We start from the raw sequence: 21,331 nt of genomic DNA, 5'->3' as shown, positions 1-21,331 counted from the left end.
TGACCTGTGCACACGTGACCTGTCCCTCTTGTCACTGTAGCCCTGGTTTCCCCATGTTTGTTCCTTCCCAAGCTGCTTTGATCCCTCCCTTCCCCCATTTTTGGCTCCTCCACATCAGGACTTGTGCAACCCTGGGGTGCTTTTCCCCAGATAAATCTGGTAGCCCTGTAAGTGGCCACACCTCTCAACCTGAAAAATGCCCTGGTGGTGGGGATGTGGGGAGAGCTGATGGTTCTCCTGTGATGGCTCTGGGAGGAGCTGGGCCAGGGTGGGATCCCCTACCCACAAGTGTGCCTCTGCTCCTCTGTCTGGGTGCCAGATAGCTTTTTGTTGCATAACCTAGCAGGGTGAACTGATACGTGCTGGCAAATAATCTGTTTAATCATTTGCCAGCCCAGTTGAAAATTTATGGTAGAAGTTACTGGCTGGCCACAGAGGTGTGAATAGAAGTGATACTGTTACAAAAGCAATACTTGGAAAGTATTTATACTTACCTCAAAGTGGGGTGTTTTTAATAGCAACAGGAACAGGGGGAATGCTAGAAGGATGGCATGAAACTTTGTGGAACAGGCTTTGGTAACAGTACTAGTGGTGTAACCTTTTAAATTGTAAAATAAGGAGTTGATTCCCACCCCCCTGGCTGACTTGCATTTGTGCAGAGACTTCTTTGGTAGATTTTAAAAACAGATTTAGTTTGTTTCCATGCTTGATTTGTACATTTTGAAAGCTTTGATAAATCATCGCTTTCTTTTGGTAAGAACCATGAAGGGGTAATCTCTGTTTTATATAAAGTAAGCATTGGACATCTTAGGAAATGGGGATTTATGGACAAGGTTGTGTCATTTTAGGGTATGCTGTTTAGGGATTTATGGTGTGTCTGGAGAGTGAGGCAGATTATGACATGGGCCTTAAAGTGTGAGGTGCTTGCAGATATGCAGGGTTTGGAGATTAAAAAGAAGAAAGTTAGGTGCAAGTAGGTATTGACTGCTTGCTTTGAGAAGGCAAAAGTAACCGTTAGTGTGCATGTGTTCTACTAAACAAGTTACTGGGTTCATCAGTTTTTTCAAATGTGCGGTGCTTGTGGAAGATTGCATCAGTGAAAGACTTTTGTGTCGTGATTCTGAAGCAGAGAAGGAGGAAACAGGAGCAGGCCTTACTCATTCTTCCCTCCTGAGGATTATAGGCCTAAGTAATAGAGTAGCTTCTCAAAACATACTGATGTGTTGCAGGGGACTATTTTAAGAATCTTGTAAACAGGATCAGGGCTTGATTTTTTTTTTTTTAATTTTATTTTAGTGTCTCATAAGAATAGGACACATAATAAATACAAGCTGAGATTCTCAGGCTGTGGAAGTAAACATTTTGATAATGCAGTATTAAGAGTTGCTTATGCTGTGATTGTTGCATGTTATTTTGATGCTTTTAGATACATTTCTAAAGACCAGAAAACCCAAAGATTTTAGTGCATTTGGAGCTTGATAAAGTTGATTGATATTTTTGTTTTTTATTTAGGCCTGGGTTTTTTTTTTTGGTAGAGACTGCAGTAAATGCATAGCTCTAAGATGAGGTTTCAAGTGTCAGGAATGTAACTATCTTCTATTTTTACACTTGACCTCGTTTCTATTTTCTTTTGCTAAAGGCAACAGGCGTATGTTGTTCTGCTGCTGCTGGAAGTGAGTTATTTAAATAGCTTCAAATGTTTATGTGCAATAAGCTTTTGAACTTTAGCGCTAGCTGAAATAGTGAGTATTCTGTCATGGGCCACGTCTTGCGTACTCAAAGTTATATGAACTCTGACTTGATCTGCTTAAGAGCTATAGCTGCAGAAAGTGTGTTTGTGATAAAAGGTTAGGAAAGTATGTTTTGGTTCTTGTACTAAACCTGCTTTGTGCTTCATTATTAGAGAGGATTGTCCCTTCCCCGCCCCCAGCTATTATGAGCTGCTCTCTGAAGGTGATACTGAAAGTAAAAGAGCATCATATTTTACTGTGGTTTGTTACCTTCTGGTCAGGACAAACTAAATTAGTAAGCATGTCCTTTCATGAAGAGAAACAGCTTTTGTTTTAAAAATGTTGAGTATTCGGTTCGTCCTTTATGTCAAGGTGTCTTAGTTGGCTTATGATCAGGTTAGTGTTAAAATCTGTAGAAGTGTTTGTCGCTTGTATGCCTTCTGCCTTTTTAGACTACACAGTATTAGATATTCCAAAAGTGTGTGTTTTACACATCTCTCTACAGCTCATCTAATTCTTAACATTTGACTGTTACAGCTTATATAAACCTGTGCTTGAAATGAGTGTTCTCTGTTAAATACCCTTGTACAAAGCTGTGTATTGTGGCAATGAGTTTTGCAGCCTGGTCGCTCTGTAGCTCGCTAATTCCTGTGAAATATGTGCACAGACAGCAGTTTCTGTTCTGAAAAACAGGTGCGTGGTACAGACTCAGTGAATATCAGACATCTGCGTGTATTAAGCATCACTGATTCGTATCTGCCTTACAAAGTCCTGATATTTTAGTCTTGCCAGTGAGGAAGCTGCTCTTACCTGGTGCCTCCTGTTTCTGTGCGTCCGTTAGGCCCTCTGGAGAAGCTGCTCATCTTTCTCCTGTCTCCCAGCCACTCTCTGATAGAGCAGTACTCTTTGACTAATTTATGCTGGACAGACTTAAATAGTTGTAGCCTGGGAACAGGCAGAGCTGTAGGCACACCTCTCAGGAGCTGAGACCTTTAAAAAGTGTGCTATGAAAGGACTGCTGTGTTCTTCCATGGACGCTGCTGTCAGAGGAAGGGTAGGGATCTTCTATATGTTGGTCATTGGGTTAAGCTGATACCCTTTGCTTATGAGATCTTGTAGTGGAACTTTGACAGGTCACGAAGCCACTTCAGGCTCCCCAGAGATGAGACCATTTTATGCAGTATCTTACAAACAAGCACCACCAAATATTTTGGACTGGTGTGGGTAGAGAAGCAATATTAATTGTTTTGAAATCTACAGTGGATGGCATACTGTGTGGTACACAGAATCGGGGCAGAGCTAGTGTTCATTCACTCATAAAGGTGTGCGTACAACCTCTTGAGATCTTTGCACATAGCTGACCTCTGATGGTAAGCAACAGACTGGCAGCTCTTGTCTTGTTGACATATTATCACTGTGTTCTGTGAAAAAAAGCATACTGTGCTGCTCTGATCCAGTACTATTGCCAGAAGCTGTCTAGTTTCACCTCTCAACTGCACCGTGCACTGCTGTAGACATCAATTCTTGTCGTTGTCAATCAAGTATTCAGACTTTTGTTAGCAGTTAACACTGCTCTCTGAAATTATTGAAATAATTTAGAAATATTTTTTTTGGACTGATAGAACAAGTTTTACTTCTTTGGTATGAGCTAACAGCATCTTGCTGCTTTGGAAAATGATTTTTCAGAGCACTGCAGAGGCTACTTTCTTACCAGCACTTCTCCTTCAGAATATGAGGAGCTGGTTCTGGGGACTGAGCAGCAACTGGTTATTAATACCGTCCATCAGTAATGGGCAAACTCTTTATGCTTGACAGACTAATGTCCTCTGCACAGGTAATAATATCAGGTGCTTAAAATCCCATGAGACTTTTGCAAAGATAGGCTATTTGGAGTATTCCATAGCTGTTTATCATCTCATCAGCCTCTCATCCATGGAGGCATTTTCACTTTACAAATAAGAGCACTTCTTAACAAAAGTTTTACAGCAGATACTGACTAAACGAAAACTTACTGTGAAAGTAGATACTAGAAAATCTTTTTAAGAGAAAGGAGTGTTTCTGTGCTCGTTCCTAATTTAGATTTTTTTGTAACATGAATGACTAGATTCAAAATGTTTGTAGGTATGCAAATCCCAAAGGTGTCTCATATTTGAGGCGGGAGAGACATAATTTTGTGCAGGTGATCAACAGATACTCTTTACTAGTGATTAATGAGTCAGTAAACTAGGGCAGTGAGGCAGCTTTCCTGTCTCTCAGCAGGGAGTTTTTGCAGGATATAATTACAAAAGGTCAGTTAGTGGCCTAGAGGGCATTCTAGGATGTGAACAGTGAAGCTGGGTCTGTGGTGACTATAGTGACAACTATTGGAGGTTCCTAAGCACAGCCCTAAACAGATAGAGACCAGAGCTGAGAACTTGCTCTCTGAGGATATAGGCCTACTTTAGTACTTACGGGGTATAGATCTGCACCTTTAAATTTCAGAAACTATCCTGTACTCTAGGTTTCACCCCAGTATAGCAAACTACACTGCTGGCTATCTCAGGTGGAAATGGTGAACTCTTATTTCTTTATTTTGAAGTAGGCATTCGGAACACGTTCATGTGGTGTTGTATGTGAGAGTCTTTGAACAAGAAACTGCTTCTGAAGCCTTGGAGGCTCAGCTTTGCGAATGTTTTTTGGTTGCTCAGATTTTAAGCAGTAAGGAGAACTGAGTCAGATGTGGTGTTAAGCTCCCCATTAAAAGTTCCATCCAGGAAATACACAGGATTCTTTGCTTTGCTTTGTAATAAAAGGTAATGATTTTTAAAGTCTTTATAAGCATACCTGAGAACAGGTCTGGCATATAGAACTGGTATATAGAAAATGTTCCTTTCAGCATTCAATCCTTGCCATAGTGTGAAGAGGGTAGATAGAATTTCAGATGAGAAAAACAAACCCGGTACGGAAGAAAACGAAGACCGAGAGAGGGATGTGTCCTCGTCCAAAGAAGAAAAAAAATTGCTTTCCCTCTGAGTGGACAACCAACAAAATGCGATGTTGTTTTATTATTTTTTACTTTAAGTTGTCAAGTTCTCAAAAGATTCAGTAGACATTCAGCAAGGTTGGTCCAAAAATTATCCCTTTGTCTAACTACCAAGGTGAAGGTCATTTGATCATGAAATCTGCGCGGATGTGCTTGTCGGTGCCCGTACATTCGTGGAGTGCCATAAACTTCAGTGGATCTTCCGAGAGAAACGCAGTACCACGTATGCTGCTTGGTGTGCTCAGGTGACTGGAGGTGGAGGAAGAATCTTGTGTAAACAGCTGTTGAAGGCCTAAAGGGGAAGGTCAGGGCTTAAGCTTACATCAGACTTGACAAACATTTTCTGCCCAAGTAGGTCAATGCAATTCAGGTTAAGTCAGTAGTTGTAGCTGTTTACATTCATTTGGCTTAACGTTAATCCTGTGGTCTGTTCCTTGTTCCAGTGCCATATTACAAAGAATCTTGGAGTATGCTTTGTGGACTGCTTGATGTTGGAGAGCTGACTGTACTTGTTTCTGTTTGACTGGAAAAGCTTCTTGAAACGATCCACTGAACAGGAGGCTAGGAGTGAGTGGTTTTGAGTGAGACGAGTCTATAGACTTCAAAAACATGGAGTGTTTCTAATAGTGTTTTCCTTAATGCACCAAGTAGTGTGTTACTATATCCTGAAAACAACAGTTTTTCTTCTTACTAAAGTATTTGGAGTGACAAAACAAATAGCTGTGGAAGAGAAGGCAGTTCAAGCAGCAGGGAATTTTCACACATAGACTTTTTATTGCCTTCCGTAGCAGTTTAGCAGCAAGGCATATGTATAAAAGTTCAAAAAATGAAAAAAAAAAAAAAAAGGTTTGTGGAGACTTCATTCTGAAATACCTCTGTGTCCCACGGTTTATTCTGATATTTGTGGTCACCTATTATGGTTACCTCCAGCACACAGTTCATACTTTGTTTTTTTCCAGCCTTTGCCTGGTGAAGCCAATGTTACAATTTCTCTTTTCCTTTCAGATAGTAATCAGTCGTTTTATTTAGTGGTCCTGCTGAAATCTTACACTCAGCTCTGCAGTTTGGAGTTGAATTTCCTCTTGGGCAGCACTGTTACAATGCTTGGGAGGAAAAGGGAAGCTAAACTAAAAATGGAGTCCTTTTGTTGTGGGAGTTGCTGGGCGGGATGAGGACGGGCAGAACACGATCTTGAGTTCGTTATGGCTGCAGAAGTGGCACGAATTGAGTCTGAACAGAAGTAGGTCTGGCACTTGGTTGATGGCCTGGGAAACTTTAAACCTCTGCTGCTCAGTGGTGTTGCTGACTTCTGCTGTGAGTAAACGAGACTGTTAAATGGACTGAAGTGTTTCAGGCCCTTGTATGCGTTCGTGGTCACAGAATATCCCTTTTTGGGGAAACTTAACAGCTGACTCCTGTGTCTGTATTAAGGCACTGCTCAGTGTTTTATTGTTGTATTTTTCCCCTCATCCCCTCCTGGGTGAGGGGGAAGTTCACCAAGCAGTTTTCTATCTATGCTGTTTATGAGTTTAACGTATCACAGTCTTGATTCGGTGTGTTGTGGTGTGCTTCAAGCTCATCTCTTGGTGAATATAGTTCTGAGGAGACTTGAGTTAGTTCTGAGGGCCAGACATGGATGATCCCATTTATTATATTTTCTCTTCTATTTTTCATCCTTTGAAACAAAATAAGAGTCAAGTTAGTTGGCTCAAAGAACTTGTAATTTTAAGGAGTCATCTATGTGGAGGCAGGATATGTCAATATTATAAGATAGGAAATTGAGATTGTTTGAATTCAGCAAAGGTGAGGTTTTGTCTGTCAAATTAACTGAATACCTTGCTAGTGTGATACCTAATCTGCATTTAAGAGAGTGTGCAAGTCCTTAGTGATCTAAGGAATTCACTTGAAGTGCAAATGTATTTGTAAAAATTCTGAAATGTGCAAAACTTGTGTCCCTTTGAGAGCTGGCAAAAAAACCTTTGGCAAACCTTACATCTGGTTACTGACTTCTCAGATAAGAGTTTTGAATAGCTTATGAGAAGGCGAAGAATTAAAATGCGCTCAAATTGTCAGCGCTTCTTGGATTCACGTAGCCAAAGAAAAGCAGTTCAATTAATGCCACAATATTTTTTAAAAAATCAAATTATTTATGATAAGGAATTCCAGTAAAATTGTTTACAAGTTGGGTCAGAAACAAGTCAGAGGTGTGATACAGTTGTGTGGATTTTTACAAGAATTGGAATGTGTGTTGACATCTGATTTTTATTGTGAATATAAGAAACTTCAGGAGAGTGTTCCAACTTGTAAAAGTAAGTTTATGAATAGTGTGGAATGAGAAACAGAGGTTTGTTCCAAGTGGATGCTTTCTGTGAGCTTTGCAGCTATGTACACACTGTTATCGTAGTATGCACTGCTGTCTTTATCTTGGTCCTGGGTCAGCTGTCAGAAGGAAGCTTTGACTAGCTGGCCCTTTTTCTCCAGCTATGGTAAAATAGCTTGTGGGGTGGTTTGTTTTGCATGCTTAAAATAATACAGAATGTGTCTGAGTTCATGCATCTGTTGCCTCTGTTAGAAGGAAGTAACTTTACTTCTATAAGGTAAAAAGCTTACAAACATAAAAGCACTGGAGGAAAGTAAAATATAAAAAGATATTTCTCTGCAGCAGAAGAGGTCACTTTTCAAGGTCTATTTCTTTGACTTCCTAGGGTGGGTGGGGTTTTTTGGTGTTTTGTTGTGGTTTTTTTTCTTTTTACAAAAATACTTCGTATGTGAGCGGCATTTTTGCTTACCAGTAGCTGTAGAGTCCAGAGCAGGGTGCCCTAGGCGATTAAAGAGAGCAAAACAAAAGCAAAATATCTCAAAAGGAAACCCGGTCTACCTAATGTCACTGGTTTTGGTCAGGGCCAGTATATCCAGCAAAGACGCAACCTTCAGGTAGTCCCAGCTGCCCACTCTGTTCTGCTGCGTAAGCGTCCCGTTCCTGAGAGGAGGCGCTCTGTTGGGTTGCTCCCCTGCTTCCCCCAGTGTCCCCCACTTCCCCCAGTTCTGTGTTGGCCTTTGAGGGTCTGCGTGATGACCGTTAATGAAGGTGAAACGCTTGGTGGGTGTCATCAGTAGAAAATGTTGTGATGCTACAGGAACTCTAGCTGTCAGATAATGCCAAGAATCTAAAATTAGAAAATACCTGAAGAAATTAATCTGGTTTAGCATAGTGGCTATATTGAAGTTAGCAAATGTTATTTATGGGAAAGGAATTTTAAGTGAACTAGTAAAGACATTTTTTGATAGAAACGAGGAAGCTTTAGGCTGGAAGAAGAGCTTTTTCCCAGCCGTGGGAGCGGTGTGTGTCTGCTCCCCAGCCGAGCTGGCTAGCTGGTGGAGTTCTCCATCTGCTGGTCTGAGGCAGGGAATGCACTCTGCAGGCGGGGCTGGCTGCGGCATTTCTGTCTCTCAAATGCAGCGGCTGCATTTGTCTTCAAGAAACTCGGTTCTTGCGTTTACTTTTTAGTTAAAATTATTTCCAACCACATCTCAGGACAATCGTGAACTTTTTAGGATGAGGGGACGGCAAAAACTATTGCTTCAGTCACCGTAGGTTATTTAACTTGTTAACTGTCACTTGATTCAGTAGTTCATTGAACTTCTAAGTGTGATGCAAGTGCAGACAAGTGAGCAGGGCTGAAATACTTTTACGAATTTTTTTTTTTTTTTTACTTAAAAAGAAATCCTCCCTCTGGTTCTGCACTTCTTGTCTAAATTGTCCCTTAGGTTTTTTTTCCACAGAAGGGTGCGTTCCTGTGTGGTTAAACACACACAAGCCTACGTGCTGCGCTGTGGAATGCTAGGATGTTGAGAACTGTGGTTTTGCTACTTTCATTTGAGTTTTCCTGTTGATTGATAGTTGCATCTGGTAACTTCTTACCTCTTCCTGCTCCTGAAGGTCAGTGAGAATTGGTTTTGCTTCAGACGGTGCACGCAGCTGAGTGGTGAACAGTCAGTGTTTACCCCATGATTTTAGCAGGGCGGTAGCAGCCCTGAGCATTTCCTACCTGCCCCCTTTCTTTTTTAAGTGTGTGTGTAGTTAAGGAGAAGCATTGTGACTGTATGATCTGTTAAATTTCAGCTTGTGTGCTTGACATTTTAAACCTAGCTATATATCTTAGCACTGGTACTGTGTGGTTGTTCATCTCTATTAATGACTTGGTGTTTTATGTAAATTAGTGCAAGGCAGGGATAAGGAAACATTTCTGTCAGTCAGAATTGCAAATAGAAATGAGGTTTCCTTTGCTGGAAGACTATTTTGTTATGGCCATCTAGGCAGGGGAGGGATAAGATTTGTACATCTTTTAATATTGGATGCTGTAGAAACTTTTGGGGTTTTTTTAAAAGCCAGAAGAAAATAACAGGCCAAAACAAATTTCAAAGTTTCATCTTGGTTTTCCCTTATTTAGGATTATCTACATCTTTATATGTGCCCTTTCTGCTGAGAACTGATCCTTAGTAGTTTTAGTAGTCTTTTGATTCCGAGTTTGGTGTTCAGAAAAGTGAATCTACTCATTGGACTACAGTCCAGCACGCGAGCACGTTTTTTGTGTTCGCAAGGATGTTTCAGTGGTTTACTTCAGCATCATTGCTGTTTGCAAATTAATCCTTCAGATTTGGTTCCTTCAGAACCAAAAATGGCTTGGACTCCAAAAGTCTTTGTTTAATGTTGCAACGGAGGGAAAACCTTACTAAATTGGAAGTTGCTTGTAGTTTCTGGATTTTTCCATGTTTTTATGGAAAGGTTTATTAGTACTGTTTTGATAGAGACCTGTTAAACATGTGGAAGAGGATTCATTAGTTCTAAGAAGGTTCTTCATTTAACATAATTTTTATAGTTAAATACTTTGTGGTGATCCCCACAATGTAAACTTAAGAACTAGCTTCATTTTGATAACTTAAATGACCTTGGGCATCTGGATTGTCTTTGTGAATTCCTGACTCAGGGAACTTGCAGAAATAGGCATGTACAAAACAGGAATTTGCTGAATTACATTGGGAGTATTCTCTGATAGAAGATTACAGTCATATTTTTAAAAAGAATGCTCTGTGAGAGAGATGCTTGTTTGAAGAGGCAGGTGGGATTTTTTTTAAAAGGTGATGCTCAGCAGTGCAATCAAGAGTCAGGGGTCAGTGTGTCTTTTGTTGTTTTGTTTGTTTTATTTTCTTTAACTAGATTACCTAGAACATGCAAAAAGATTCATGATCATCTTTTTCTTTTGGCTATCTAAGCTGCCTGTGTAATTAACGTTAACAACTAGCTCACTGTGAGTGCTCTGTTCATCTAGAAGTAATGGATTAAACCTCTGTGGTTTCTTTCCTTCCAGTCTTCTGTTGCTGTTTTACTGGTAATTCATGCAACATTAAAGATGGTAACATCTGGATTTTATGAGTTTGGTGATTAGTAATACAATAACTGCGGATGAAATAACAGATTTGAAGGAGTTATTTTCAAGTGAATATGCTGTGTAGAATTCATGAAACTTGCTAGTCACTTAAGAGTCAGCAAGCTCTTGAAAACTTCTAGGTACTTCAGGAATTTGTACTCCTCTAGTGAATATGGCAGGCACAAAGAGGGGCTGAGATACTCTGAGGGGTTTCCTGTGCTGAATCCAGCATGGAACTATGCGTGGTGATGTCTGCACTATATTCTGGTTCAACTCAGAAGTGAACATCTGAGAAGCGTCTCCCAGACATTGCCGCTCACCCGGCTTCATCCCCCACCGCGGGCTGATTTCAGAGCGTGCAGACCCGGGTCCTTTCAAACGTGACTAAGTTGGTACGTGCTCCAGCTGCTGTTGGACATGGAGGTCTTGGGACAGGACTAGAGCTAGTCCAAAGGCAGTTGCTGTCCCTGCCAAATCCATGTAATATGGGTGACAGGTTCTTAGCACTGAAGTGTTTCCAGTGCCTGTGTAAACTCTTAGGCTGCAGTGCTTGCTAATGTAGACAGCCCATATTGACATGTTAAAGCTAAGCTGAAAAACATAGGATTGAGTTAAAATCTGAAGGGCAGAATTTTGATTAAATACTCGCTGTCCTGACTCTTAGTAGTTCTGCATTGTGAAGTGATCCAATCATCACCCTCTAGTAGTTGTTGATTTGTTTCTCTTTTGAAGCTCAAGTTCTGTAAACGTATCTGTTTTCCAGGTTTCGTTTGTGATGTGCTTCTGAAAGAAGAACTGAGAATCCGTTACACAGTCACGCTTTTGGGAAAACTCTCCCCCTAATGTATTTTGCAAACTAATTGAATTATCATAGAAATTCAGCATGGGAGGAGCTGTGAGTGCTGGAGAAGACAACGATGACTTAATTGATAACTTGAAAGAAGCTCAGTACATTCGCACTGAGAGTGTGGAGCAAGCCTTCAGAGCAATTGATCGTGGTGATTATTACCTGGAAGGATACAGGGACAATGCTTATAAAGACTTGGCCTGGAAGCATGGAAATATACACTTGTCAGCACCTTGCATTTATTCTGAAGTCATGGAAGCACTGAAGCTTCAGCCTGGATTATCTTTTCTAAATCTGGGTAGTGGAACCGGATACTTAAGTACAATGGTGGGATTAATATTAGGTAATTTGAACACTTTTATTTTAATATAGTGTTTCTGTATGTTTTTAGAAGACTTTAGAAACTACTTTTACTACTTTAAAAATGAGAGTACTATACTTAAGAGTGGGTGTTTGAGATGTTGTTAAAACATTGTCTGTTGTCTATAAGGTGTTCACTGACACTGTTGAGTGACATTTCATGGAGTGTCTTGGAAGAGGCAATTGTTCCTGCTTGCCTTTCTGTAGTCTAAAATTCTGATTTGAAAGGAAACAGTGCTTTTGTTTGAAAGGAAAAGGCATGGAGGAACAATTTTTGAGGACTAAAAGTTTAGTCTGTATTTGCACCATGTTTATGCCCTTACTCTAGATTACTGTTTTGATATTTAGTTTCTGGAAAGAAAATTCTAAATTGTAAAGGCTAATGACTCGTGAAGAAACTTAATTGAAAAATATATCCATGTCAGCATGCAAATAATTATTTTAAAATACATTTATTTAATAATTTTATTACTAGTGAAAAAGTTTCGGGCTGTAGACTGATGAGACAGTTTAAGCACTGCAGGCCAGTAGGTTTTTGAAACTATTTTAACAGACTAACGCCGTGGCTTTTTCTTGTTTTGAAATACATTTCCTGTATGAAAAAAGATGGAATGAAGTATTGCTGTCTAAATTTAAATTTTAAAACCTACCTTAGAGAGAAAAGTGCTTTCATTCTCCTCCTCACCAATATTTAGAATACAGAGCATGCATACCAAAAAATAATTTTTTTTTACAAATTAATTTCATTACATGAAATAACTTCATTTATTTTACTATGTAGTTTTCATAGATATAATTTTATTGACTGTATTACATGGAGTTTTCATGTTTCCTTGGTTGCAGAAACCTTGCTGACAGGTAACATACAGATTTTGCATATATTTTCTTAAATACGCAACTGAGGTGTGAAGTGTTGGCTTGTTAATTTTAAAGTGGTTTAGTTATTGTCATCTGTTCCTATTTATTAAAGAATAGAAATTATCCCTAGTAGTACATAAATGTCATTTGTTGGCATCTCCGGCAGTGTCTTTTGTTCCAGTTAATACCAACAAATTCAACAGATTGTTCGCTTGTGGAAACAGGGATTATATTCATTCACAGGTAAAAATAAAAAGATACCTACCCTGTTAGAGGGTTGCTTTGCCCTTTTCACACGTGTTTCTGTTTGAGAGTAGATATTTTTAGTTAGACTGTAATATTTTAACTTCAGAGTTCTCTTTCAGCGTTAAAACAATTAGTAAATATTGCTGGGTTTTTATTCTAAAATGTTTGCTCAAATGATACTCATTTATTTCTCTGCCTTGTGGAAAGCTTTGTTTTATTATTCTTTAACTACAATGTTTAAAAAAGAAATGGTGGCTTTTGTACATTGCACTTGCACCTGTGTATTTATCTAACCTGTTTTGAGTGGCTGGTGGTTGGCTGTTGAATGCCCCTGGGTTTGACCTCTCTTTATCAAGCAGAATTCATATCCTTTAGGATATTAAATGCAGAGTTGAAGAAATTAATCAGGAAAAGACTTGTCTTCTACAGAGGGTGAGATGGGCCGACGGCCCCCGAGCAGCACAGTTACCCCGCAGGTGTGCCTGCAGAGCCAGCCCAGGTGCTGAGACCCCTGTGGCAGTGCTGAGGCGCCCGGAGCAGTGACTGCTCGGCCCCTTCCAGGAGCAGACTTCCCATGTTTTAGTGCTGCGCTGAGCCTCCGAAGTCTGCTTAGTGATGTAATGTGGTTTGGGGGCTAGGCTGAGGCGTGGAGGGTATAAATACAATTTGTGTGCTTTTATTTTCTTACTCTGCTCCCCTTGATAAAATTACTAGTTACATGTAATCTTTTTTGTTAGTTTTAGTCTTTGTTCTAAACCAGGGAACAGCTGCTTTAGCAAAGAGAAAGGAACAGATGTGATTTTCTGATAAATAAACAATATATATTTTTAAAAGCTCACTTTTTTAAACTGATTTCTGTGTGCAGTTAGTAACAGAGAACCATTTGATAGTAGTTGGGTATCTTTCAATTTGACAACATAGTGAGTAGTATTTCTGCCACACTGGCAGTGTCAAAATGTCTAGATTAAATTAGCAAATAATTTGAAACTGGTAAGCACTTGTAGGAAAAAAACCCAACCCAGCATTCCGTAGAGATTAAATTAACTGTTGCTGATACCATTAAAATATAAACATAGTTCAGACTAGATGGTGGAATTGGGAGCTTGTTATGCTGAAAGAGGCCAGTGGACCTTTGAGAGTAGCAGAGAAGTTGGTTTCACATTTTGAGAATGGCCGATTTTTTTGCTTAAATATACAGCTGTGACTCTCCTGATGAAAGAAGAGAACATGTTTCTCGTCTTTCTGTTCAAGTTATGATTACCACGGTGTATCATGGTATGGTGGTGTCTTGCATTCATGGCTGTAATTTCAAGCTGTTGGAGCAACTGACATTTGCAGGTTTAGTTCTTTGTTTTTCAAAATTGAGTGTGGAAAGGAATGTATATGTGAATTTTGGGACAGTTGTCGTTAACACATTTTTAATTTCCTTCAAATTATGAGGTTAAAGGCATGGCAATTAATTTTTAATTAAGTTAACACACATTGGCTGCTGCTGCGCGCTGTAGAACTGTGACTGCGCTGGTTAGAAACACCACAGCCTATTCCTGTGCAAGGGAACATTAAACAGCTAGGACGGGATTGTCTGTGCTCATGCTTTTCCTAATGTGATAGATCACAAACTAAAGTTTACAGCAGGTGTGAGTGTCAACAGGAGGTACGTGTTTTCACAAGTTCTAAGGACATCCTTGGATGAGCGACCTACCTCTTGCCTGCCATCAGAGAGGTCTTGCGAGCGCTGCCTGTGGTAACCTAGGGGATTGGTTCTATTTCACCTAGTAGGAAATATTCTAAGCTATGTTAAGAATTGCAATTATTAACTGAATTAGTGCCATATACTTTTTTTTTCTTGCAGTAAAATGAAACCTTTCTCAGTAATTCCTAGGTCTGTTTTGTTAATCTGTCTCCTAGAAAAGACAAATTGAATTCTGCTTCTTTGGAGTAACGTCTTTGAGCTAAATGTTTAGGAAAGATTTAAGATGCAGTAGAGGATACAAATACAAGTTTTATCTAATCTTACTGATGTTTACTTTCCCTTCTTCCCCTTCCCTCTCCATGTTCCAATTCTATGCTCCAACGACTAAAGTCCCTGGGCTAGGAGTGCATGTTAAATATAGAATCCCCACAGCAAATGTGACTATGTGATTCAGATTCCTTCCTGATGTGGATAATCCTCATAATACTGTCTCATGATTTCTTCTTGTTCCTGAAAAATAGCATTAACTTTTGGCATGCAAATTGACTTGGAAATGTGCTTGGATTTGATTGCAGGAAAGCAGTGTTGTAATTGTGATGGGATTGTGACGAGTGAACATAACATGTGGTCAATTCCAGTGTTCTAGGTGGAAATTAATTATTATATAAGTAAATCAGGAGCAGACTTCTGATTCTGGAACCTGCAAAGTAGAAGAGCAGATGTGGTTAAAGGATATAATACCCAATCGCTGAATTGTCGAAAGCTGAAAATTTTGCTATAAGAAAACTTCAAAATGTAAATACCAAGATACAGACTAAATTGTAATTTGAAATTGTTGTATTCCAACTGTGTTGAAAAAGAAATTGCTGAGCCTAAGTGTAGTCAGATTCATTTTTTTTCTACATGCTTATGAAGAAAATTCATTCTAAAAATTGTCTTGCTACAGTTCTGTCCGTGTTCTTTCACTGATGCTTTGGCCTTTTACCTTCCTCTTACGTGTTGGTAATACAGATGCAAAAAATAACTGTCTGGTGGTGTTGGGAGACTTCTCTGTTTTATGTGATGATAGTTCTTTCACAGATGAAAGGTATGATGCTGTTCCATGCGTTGTGCTATGCTTAAAGAAAAAAAAAAAATAAACAAAGACCACCAAAGCCAAATAAAAGACACCCTGCTGTTTTTATTTACAGGACCTTTTGGGATAAATCATGGAATAGAGCTTCATTCAGATGTGGTAGAATATGCCAAGGAAAAATTGGAGAGCTTCATAAAATATAGTGATAGCTTTGATAAGTAAGTACCTGATTTGTCTAGTTCACTTTGCAGCAACGTTTTTGTTTTCAAACTGAACGTGTCATTGCTTACGAGTTTAGGGAGGGGAGAAGAATGGCCTCACACAACCAAACCCTAAAACTTCCCGTTTGTGACAGTAGTTCATGAGGTAAGTTAAGGCTTCAGGAAGCAGTCTTTAGCAATGTGGGAGTATTTCTGCTGTGTAACACTTAAAAGTGATTTCCCTGCATTTTGGCGGTGTGTATACATACATGCGCACACGTCTGTACGTGTGTACTTAATGGTGTGATGGGAAGGTGTCTTCGCCTGTATAGAGTAATTTGTATGCATTAAGTCAGTCTTTACGATTGTACATTATCTTTCTGTTACCACTGTTGATCTAGACTTGAGTAAATTTATCTGATTATCTTCATGCTTGTAACCGGAAGAGGTGGACTTAGGAGTATTGTTCATCTATGCTCATACACCGCGCGTTTTTACTGGTATACTTCTGGGTTACAGGGATTTCAATCTTACTGGTTCTACCAACTCAACAATTTTTTTTTTTTTAGTAGTTTTAAGTTGGTCCATGAGAATCTGGATCTTGGGCCTCTCTGCCTCTGTGAAAGGGAAAGCGAGGGCTAGGGCTGTTCTCTGTAAAGACTTTTTTTTTTCCTTATGAGCAATAAGTTCTCCAACAGTGATTATAAGGCAGCTTCTGGAAGTGCAGAAGAGCTTTTCACACTGTAGGAATAGCCTAAGAATTGCGTGTCCTGTGCCTCTTCTCTTCCCCAGCAGGCAGCAGAGAAAAGTCTTTCTTTCTAGCTGTTTGTCTTTGTGGTAATGCGCTTTGTGAACTGACATGCTCTTGGTTGTGTTGGCTGGAGCTTGAGGCACTTTTTTCCATACCCCAAATTTCAGGAGCTCTGGTCTGACCACAGGCCGCCTTAGGCTCCCGAGTAACAGAAGGCTTTTAATTAGAGTATAAAGTTAATTAAGAGCATCATCCTAGTGCTACCCGTATCTGAATTCAATTCTGTATCTGAATTCAATTCTGTACTTCCAATACTGGGTAGATGATTTTAGTACTATGTTCCCCCATTAGGATAGATAAAATTATGTAGGAGAAAATAAGTATTTTTCATTATTACTGTCTCAATTTTAATACAACCACTTATGTTATCTGGAGTTAATATATATGGTGGCCAGAACAAGTAAAAATTAAGTCAGGAACTTTATGATGCACTTTATGTAACCTATCTTAAAAAGAGGTGTGTGAAATGTGGTCTGTTGTGATCGTTACTAATATTACATCAGTGGCTCTATTAAGGTAGATGTACCTGCCAGCTAATCAATTCCTTTACATACCTGTACTCCTGTGTTCCTGTAGGTGTCTGTACTCAGACATACAAAAAGCTGGATTTGATGTGAATGTCTTTCCAGTCTGGTGATATGTTTATGTACAGAAATGAAGAGGGAGTGAGTGAAGGGGAAGCAAGGAAATGTTGTTATTGTTTAAACAAAATCTGATTTGGATATTTATGTAAATGAATATCAGAACACTGGGGCTTACACTTTAAAATACGCAAGAACTGGGGGGAAAAAATCCCCAAAGCTGCTAGGCTTGGTATAAGTGAACGTCAGTGTTGTATGTATATTGTGTTTGAAGGAAATAAGTGATCATACTTTGTAAAGGATATAAATATTCTTGAAGGAGGAGAGGTATGTTTTCCCCTAATTTAGCAAAGATCAGCTTTGGGGACAGTGTTATAGATGCTTTGTGCTATTTACAATCATAGTTAAATTGATTTTTAGTTACACAGCGTTACTCCAATGAGGAGAAAAAGTCAGTGGGTTGGTGTATACGATCCAAACTTTATTACTAATTTATATATTATTTCTTGGCTTATGCTGTTTAACAATCTACCTTTTCCTCACAGCAGTAAAATACTAAGCAATGGCTACAGAAACACCCTCCTCGCCAACCTAACGAAAATTATACTTCTGTGAAAGTGCTTTTTGATACAAATCTACTTGGTAATAGCTGTACTGCAGCTGACAGGATACTGATTGGCCGGTTGGATTTTTTGTGTTTTGTGGGGGGATTTGTAACTTCTCTGCGTACCTGATTCTGGTCAACTGCTTTCTTTGTAAATACTCTGTATTTTAATGTAGTTAATGAAGGTGATGTGGGGGGTTTTCTATGATGGGGTCCTTCTATATTCTTCTTTTAATATAAACGAATTTGTACAGCATGTCTTGGATTTTTATCTGCCTCTCAAAGTAATGTGCTCTAGGTCAGTATGTATGGTGTTGATTCTTGTTTCAGTAACTTTTTCCTACATCTTCATTTATAAGTGAAAGATATTTACCCCAAATTGTGTGGACTGTGGCATCTGAACTTAACTGCTTAGTATTTGGACGAAAGACCACCCAAGAAAAAGCTGTGCGGTGTCTGTCTGCTGTTGAACAGTGGTGTGTACCTAGCAGGCGTCTCGACTGTTTGGAAATAGATTTTGTGTGGCAGACTGCTATGAATGAAGTTAATTGTCTGAGTGGATGTGTGTGTGATGGGGGAAAAATACCTTACACTTGCCAGCAGCTTCTGACGAGACACGTGGGGGGCAGAAGGAGCACAGAGACCACGATATGTTTTTCTGGCAGTAACGCAGTTATGCAGATGGGGAATTCTGTAAAACTTTGCACTTCATTGCATTCTTTTAGTGTATAATATTCTTCAGTCTGATCTGAATATTGTAAACAATCTCCTTTTGAAATAAAGACACAGGGGTTTAACCTTACGGGTAGGTACTTGGAGAGCTTCAGCCTAGATCCTAAATAAATACTTTGCAACTCCGTGGTGTTCCTGTGCCTGGAGCGATAGGCCGCTGGCTTTGCATCTGACTTTTGTGTGGAGCTGGGTCGTGGTGGATTTCTGCCTGATAAAGCAAGATGGAATATTGCTTCGATGCCATTTTTATGGGGGAATGATCCATTCTTGTGTGGTATAATATCACTTGTTTTCCTGATTCCTGTTAAGAAAGTTCTTGAAATGTAATTGAAAACTTACTTTTCTATGATTGGGGTAGGTGCTTGACCAAAGACCGGAGGCAATGTAAAAACAGCGTGTCCAGAAGGATTTGAGACACTCTTTCTGCCTGAGGGGAGAGTTGTCCTTCTCTGGTAGCTGGGCTTCTCTCAGTTTTGGACTCTTGAACTGTTCATTGGAGGAAAAGCTTTTCAGATACCTGTTTCAGAAAGACAAATAATTCCAGTAATCACTTGTATCTGTATCCATATCCCACCAATCTATAAAAATAGTTTTCCTCTAAATGGAGGTGGAGTTGTGCATTCTGAGAGGTAAAATGCTGCCTTGATTTTCCTTGGCAACGTATGTTTGCCAGTAGAAGCAAAGTAGAAGTTCCGTCTGAAAGCATCTGAAAGTGTTACAGTGGTTGAGGTGCAAAGATTTTAGGTATATAGATTAAGGCAAGTTCTCTGAGCCTGAAATGTGCGTAAGGCTCTCTTTTTTTTGTTCTTAAAACCTTCAGGGAATGCATGCCAATTAAGGGGAAAAAAAATAATCATTCCTTAAGAAGGCTCTATCTGAAACACATATGTGCAAGTACCAGGCCCCGCTTCACCTGTTTATTGAAGGGGAATGTGTTGTCTTTTCTGCTCCCAGTCAACTTCTAGACCTAGAATATCCAGCTCGGAGAGAGAGCCACAGGGCAAGGCTAGGTTGCCCATCTTCTAGCACCCTATCAAAAACCAAACCTGGGTAAGCTGGTGAAGTCCCTGCTGTGAAAGAAAATCACCAACCCTTCTCAGGATCAAAAGAAACCACTTCAATGGTAAGTGACAAGAACCCTAGTACTACTTCTGGGATAACTGTTATGGGTGAAACTTCTTCCTGAAGTTCTGTAGTAGATTGTGTTGGCATTGAAAAATAGTAAGCTTAATCTTCCAACAGGATATTTATTTGTCTTCATCAGAATGCAGAGCTCCTGCTAGGACTCTGAAGGCTTACTTTCTTTTTGTTAAAGCAGATTTGAAATGGAAAGATCCTTCTATACACACAAAGAAAATAAAGCTTCTTCCTGCCTGTGCAGCTGGTTAATGATTGCATTGAAAATCTCAGCAGGGAAAGCAAACTGTCTCCAAAACTCACTGATGGCTTTCTCAGTTTAAATCTTACCGGTAACAGTCTTAGCTTCAAAGAGTGTAAATGATGGGGTTTTTTTCAGTGGTGAATGAATAATTGTTGAAGTTTAGTCTAACCAGAACAACACAGGGACTACAGGAATTCCAGTGGGATTCTTTGATGCCAGAGGTTATGTTAAAAGGAAAGGAAAGCAGGTTTTGGAATATCCCTCTTGTATTTAGAGGTATTAAAGAGAACTATTATTTCTAATCCTACACCTTGTAAACCCGAAGGCTCCAAAAATGACAACTAAATTTACACTTACCTAGGAAGGAGTTAAACCTGCATTTTTAAAGTATTTGATAGTTGCAGAAATACATATTCTTGCCCTCTCAGAACCACACATAAAGTATCTTTTAGAAATAAATGAATCCTGTGGTGGACACTGCCTTTCTTTGGGAATCTCTCATGGCCACAAGCTTTGATAGTATTTAGAATGTTTGTTAGATTAAAGCAAGTGATGGCAACGCTCAGTGCATGATTCCTTTAAAATCTATTGTCTCACAAAGACCCACAGTAGAAAATATGAGAGTTTCAACCTATAAAACCATTTTTCTGCTTAAAAAAAAAAAAAAAGCAAAGACTATTGTAAACAGATAAGTTATTTTCCAGACTTCTATCCATGGATGTATTAGGGCCCTGTCAATAAACTGAAATGACAGAATTTTTTTTCTCATCTCCCTATTCCTGTTCACTTAAAATTCGCTGTGGAATGGATAAAAAGCATTGCTTCAGTAGAATTCTTCATTTTACCACAAAAGTTTAGATATAGTACATAATGAAGTTTAAATTCTGTAAGCTGGTGTTGAATGGAGAGTGAGATTAGTCATGTTTTTAAGAACCAGTGTTTGGATCTTTCTTCAGAAATAATTAATAGCACTGTGGTTTGGTCCGCTTCAGTGAAACTGTTGAGAATATCAGAAATTAGGAACAAGATGGCTGAGGTTCTGTAATAGAACCACCAACGCAATTCAGAAATGGAGGTTACAAATACAAGTGAGGTAGAGATACAGGTTTCTCACTCCCCGCCCTGCAGCGTTGCCTGGAAGCTGAAAAAATATTCAGGACAAAATTACTGAATAGAAATTTTACCAGCATCACTTTTGGCTGTTACTCTAACGCTGATGAAAATTACTATTATTGTAATTGGATGCAAGACACATAAGCTGTCATGGTAGATTTTGTTTTCAAATACTTTAATTTTTTTGTTTATGCTAATATTTGTAGTGTCCATGCAGAAGGTCTCGCAAATAACAATGACACTAAAAGGTAAAGTGTGTGTGCCTTTTCAGTGAAACATGGAATATGCGTTTATGCGTGAACCAAAGACTAGCTCAAAGAGCTTGAAAAAAAGTGCTTAAACAAGATGGGGTGAGCAATGGAGGAAACAAAATGCAAAAAAAAGGTGGAAGGAACTTGCCATCTTGCCCTGCTATTGTCCCACTTCATAGGAAAAAAATTAACCCTCTTTAAAAATGGTTTTAACCATATTAACTGATGCAGGTTTTAAGTTTCTTTGCTAGTGATTTAGTCTTAAATAGACATCACTGACAGGATATAACATGGAAGTATTATTGAGAAACAAATGGGAAAACCTTTTCCTGCACTATATAAGAAGTACCTTTAAATCTGATTGATACTACTTTTGTGAGTAAAACAAGAAAGGCTGA

The 21,331-nt window shown here is 39.1% G+C and overlaps 1 protein-coding gene across 9 annotated transcripts in view; it reads left to right on the top strand.

Annotated features, from left to right (window-relative positions):
- PCMTD1 (protein-L-isoaspartate (D-aspartate) O-methyltransferase domain containing 1) overlaps positions 1-21,331 on the top strand; it is a 46,064-nt gene that overhangs the window by 8,770 nt on the left and 15,963 nt on the right. For 4 of the 9 annotated variants that reach the window (XM_086472739.1, XM_086472738.1, XM_086472737.1 and 1 more), the window contains 2 exons: positions 10,945-11,371; positions 15,376-15,478. The exons of 1 other annotated variant lie outside the window; for it this stretch is intronic. In XM_086472739.1, coding sequence (XP_086328865.1) covers positions 11,065-11,371; positions 15,376-15,478 — 410 coding nt within the window. In that variant the 5' untranslated portion in view covers positions 10,945-11,064. Of the gene's footprint in view, positions 1-9,590; positions 10,574-10,944; positions 11,372-15,375; positions 15,479-15,606; positions 15,627-21,331 lie in introns of those variants that run through there. 4 more of the 9 variants (XM_086472741.1, XM_086472740.1, XM_086472747.1 and 1 more) reach the window with 4 other exon arrangements.

Source organism: Leptosomus discolor, chromosome 13, assembly GCF_034619465.1.
Source record: "Leptosomus discolor isolate bLepDis1 chromosome 13, bLepDis1.hap2, whole genome shotgun sequence".
In the NCBI taxonomy this organism is placed as follows: Eukaryota; Metazoa; Chordata; class Aves; order Leptosomiformes; family Leptosomidae; genus Leptosomus; species Leptosomus discolor.
This window is presented reverse-complemented; position numbering and strand designations above follow the sequence as displayed.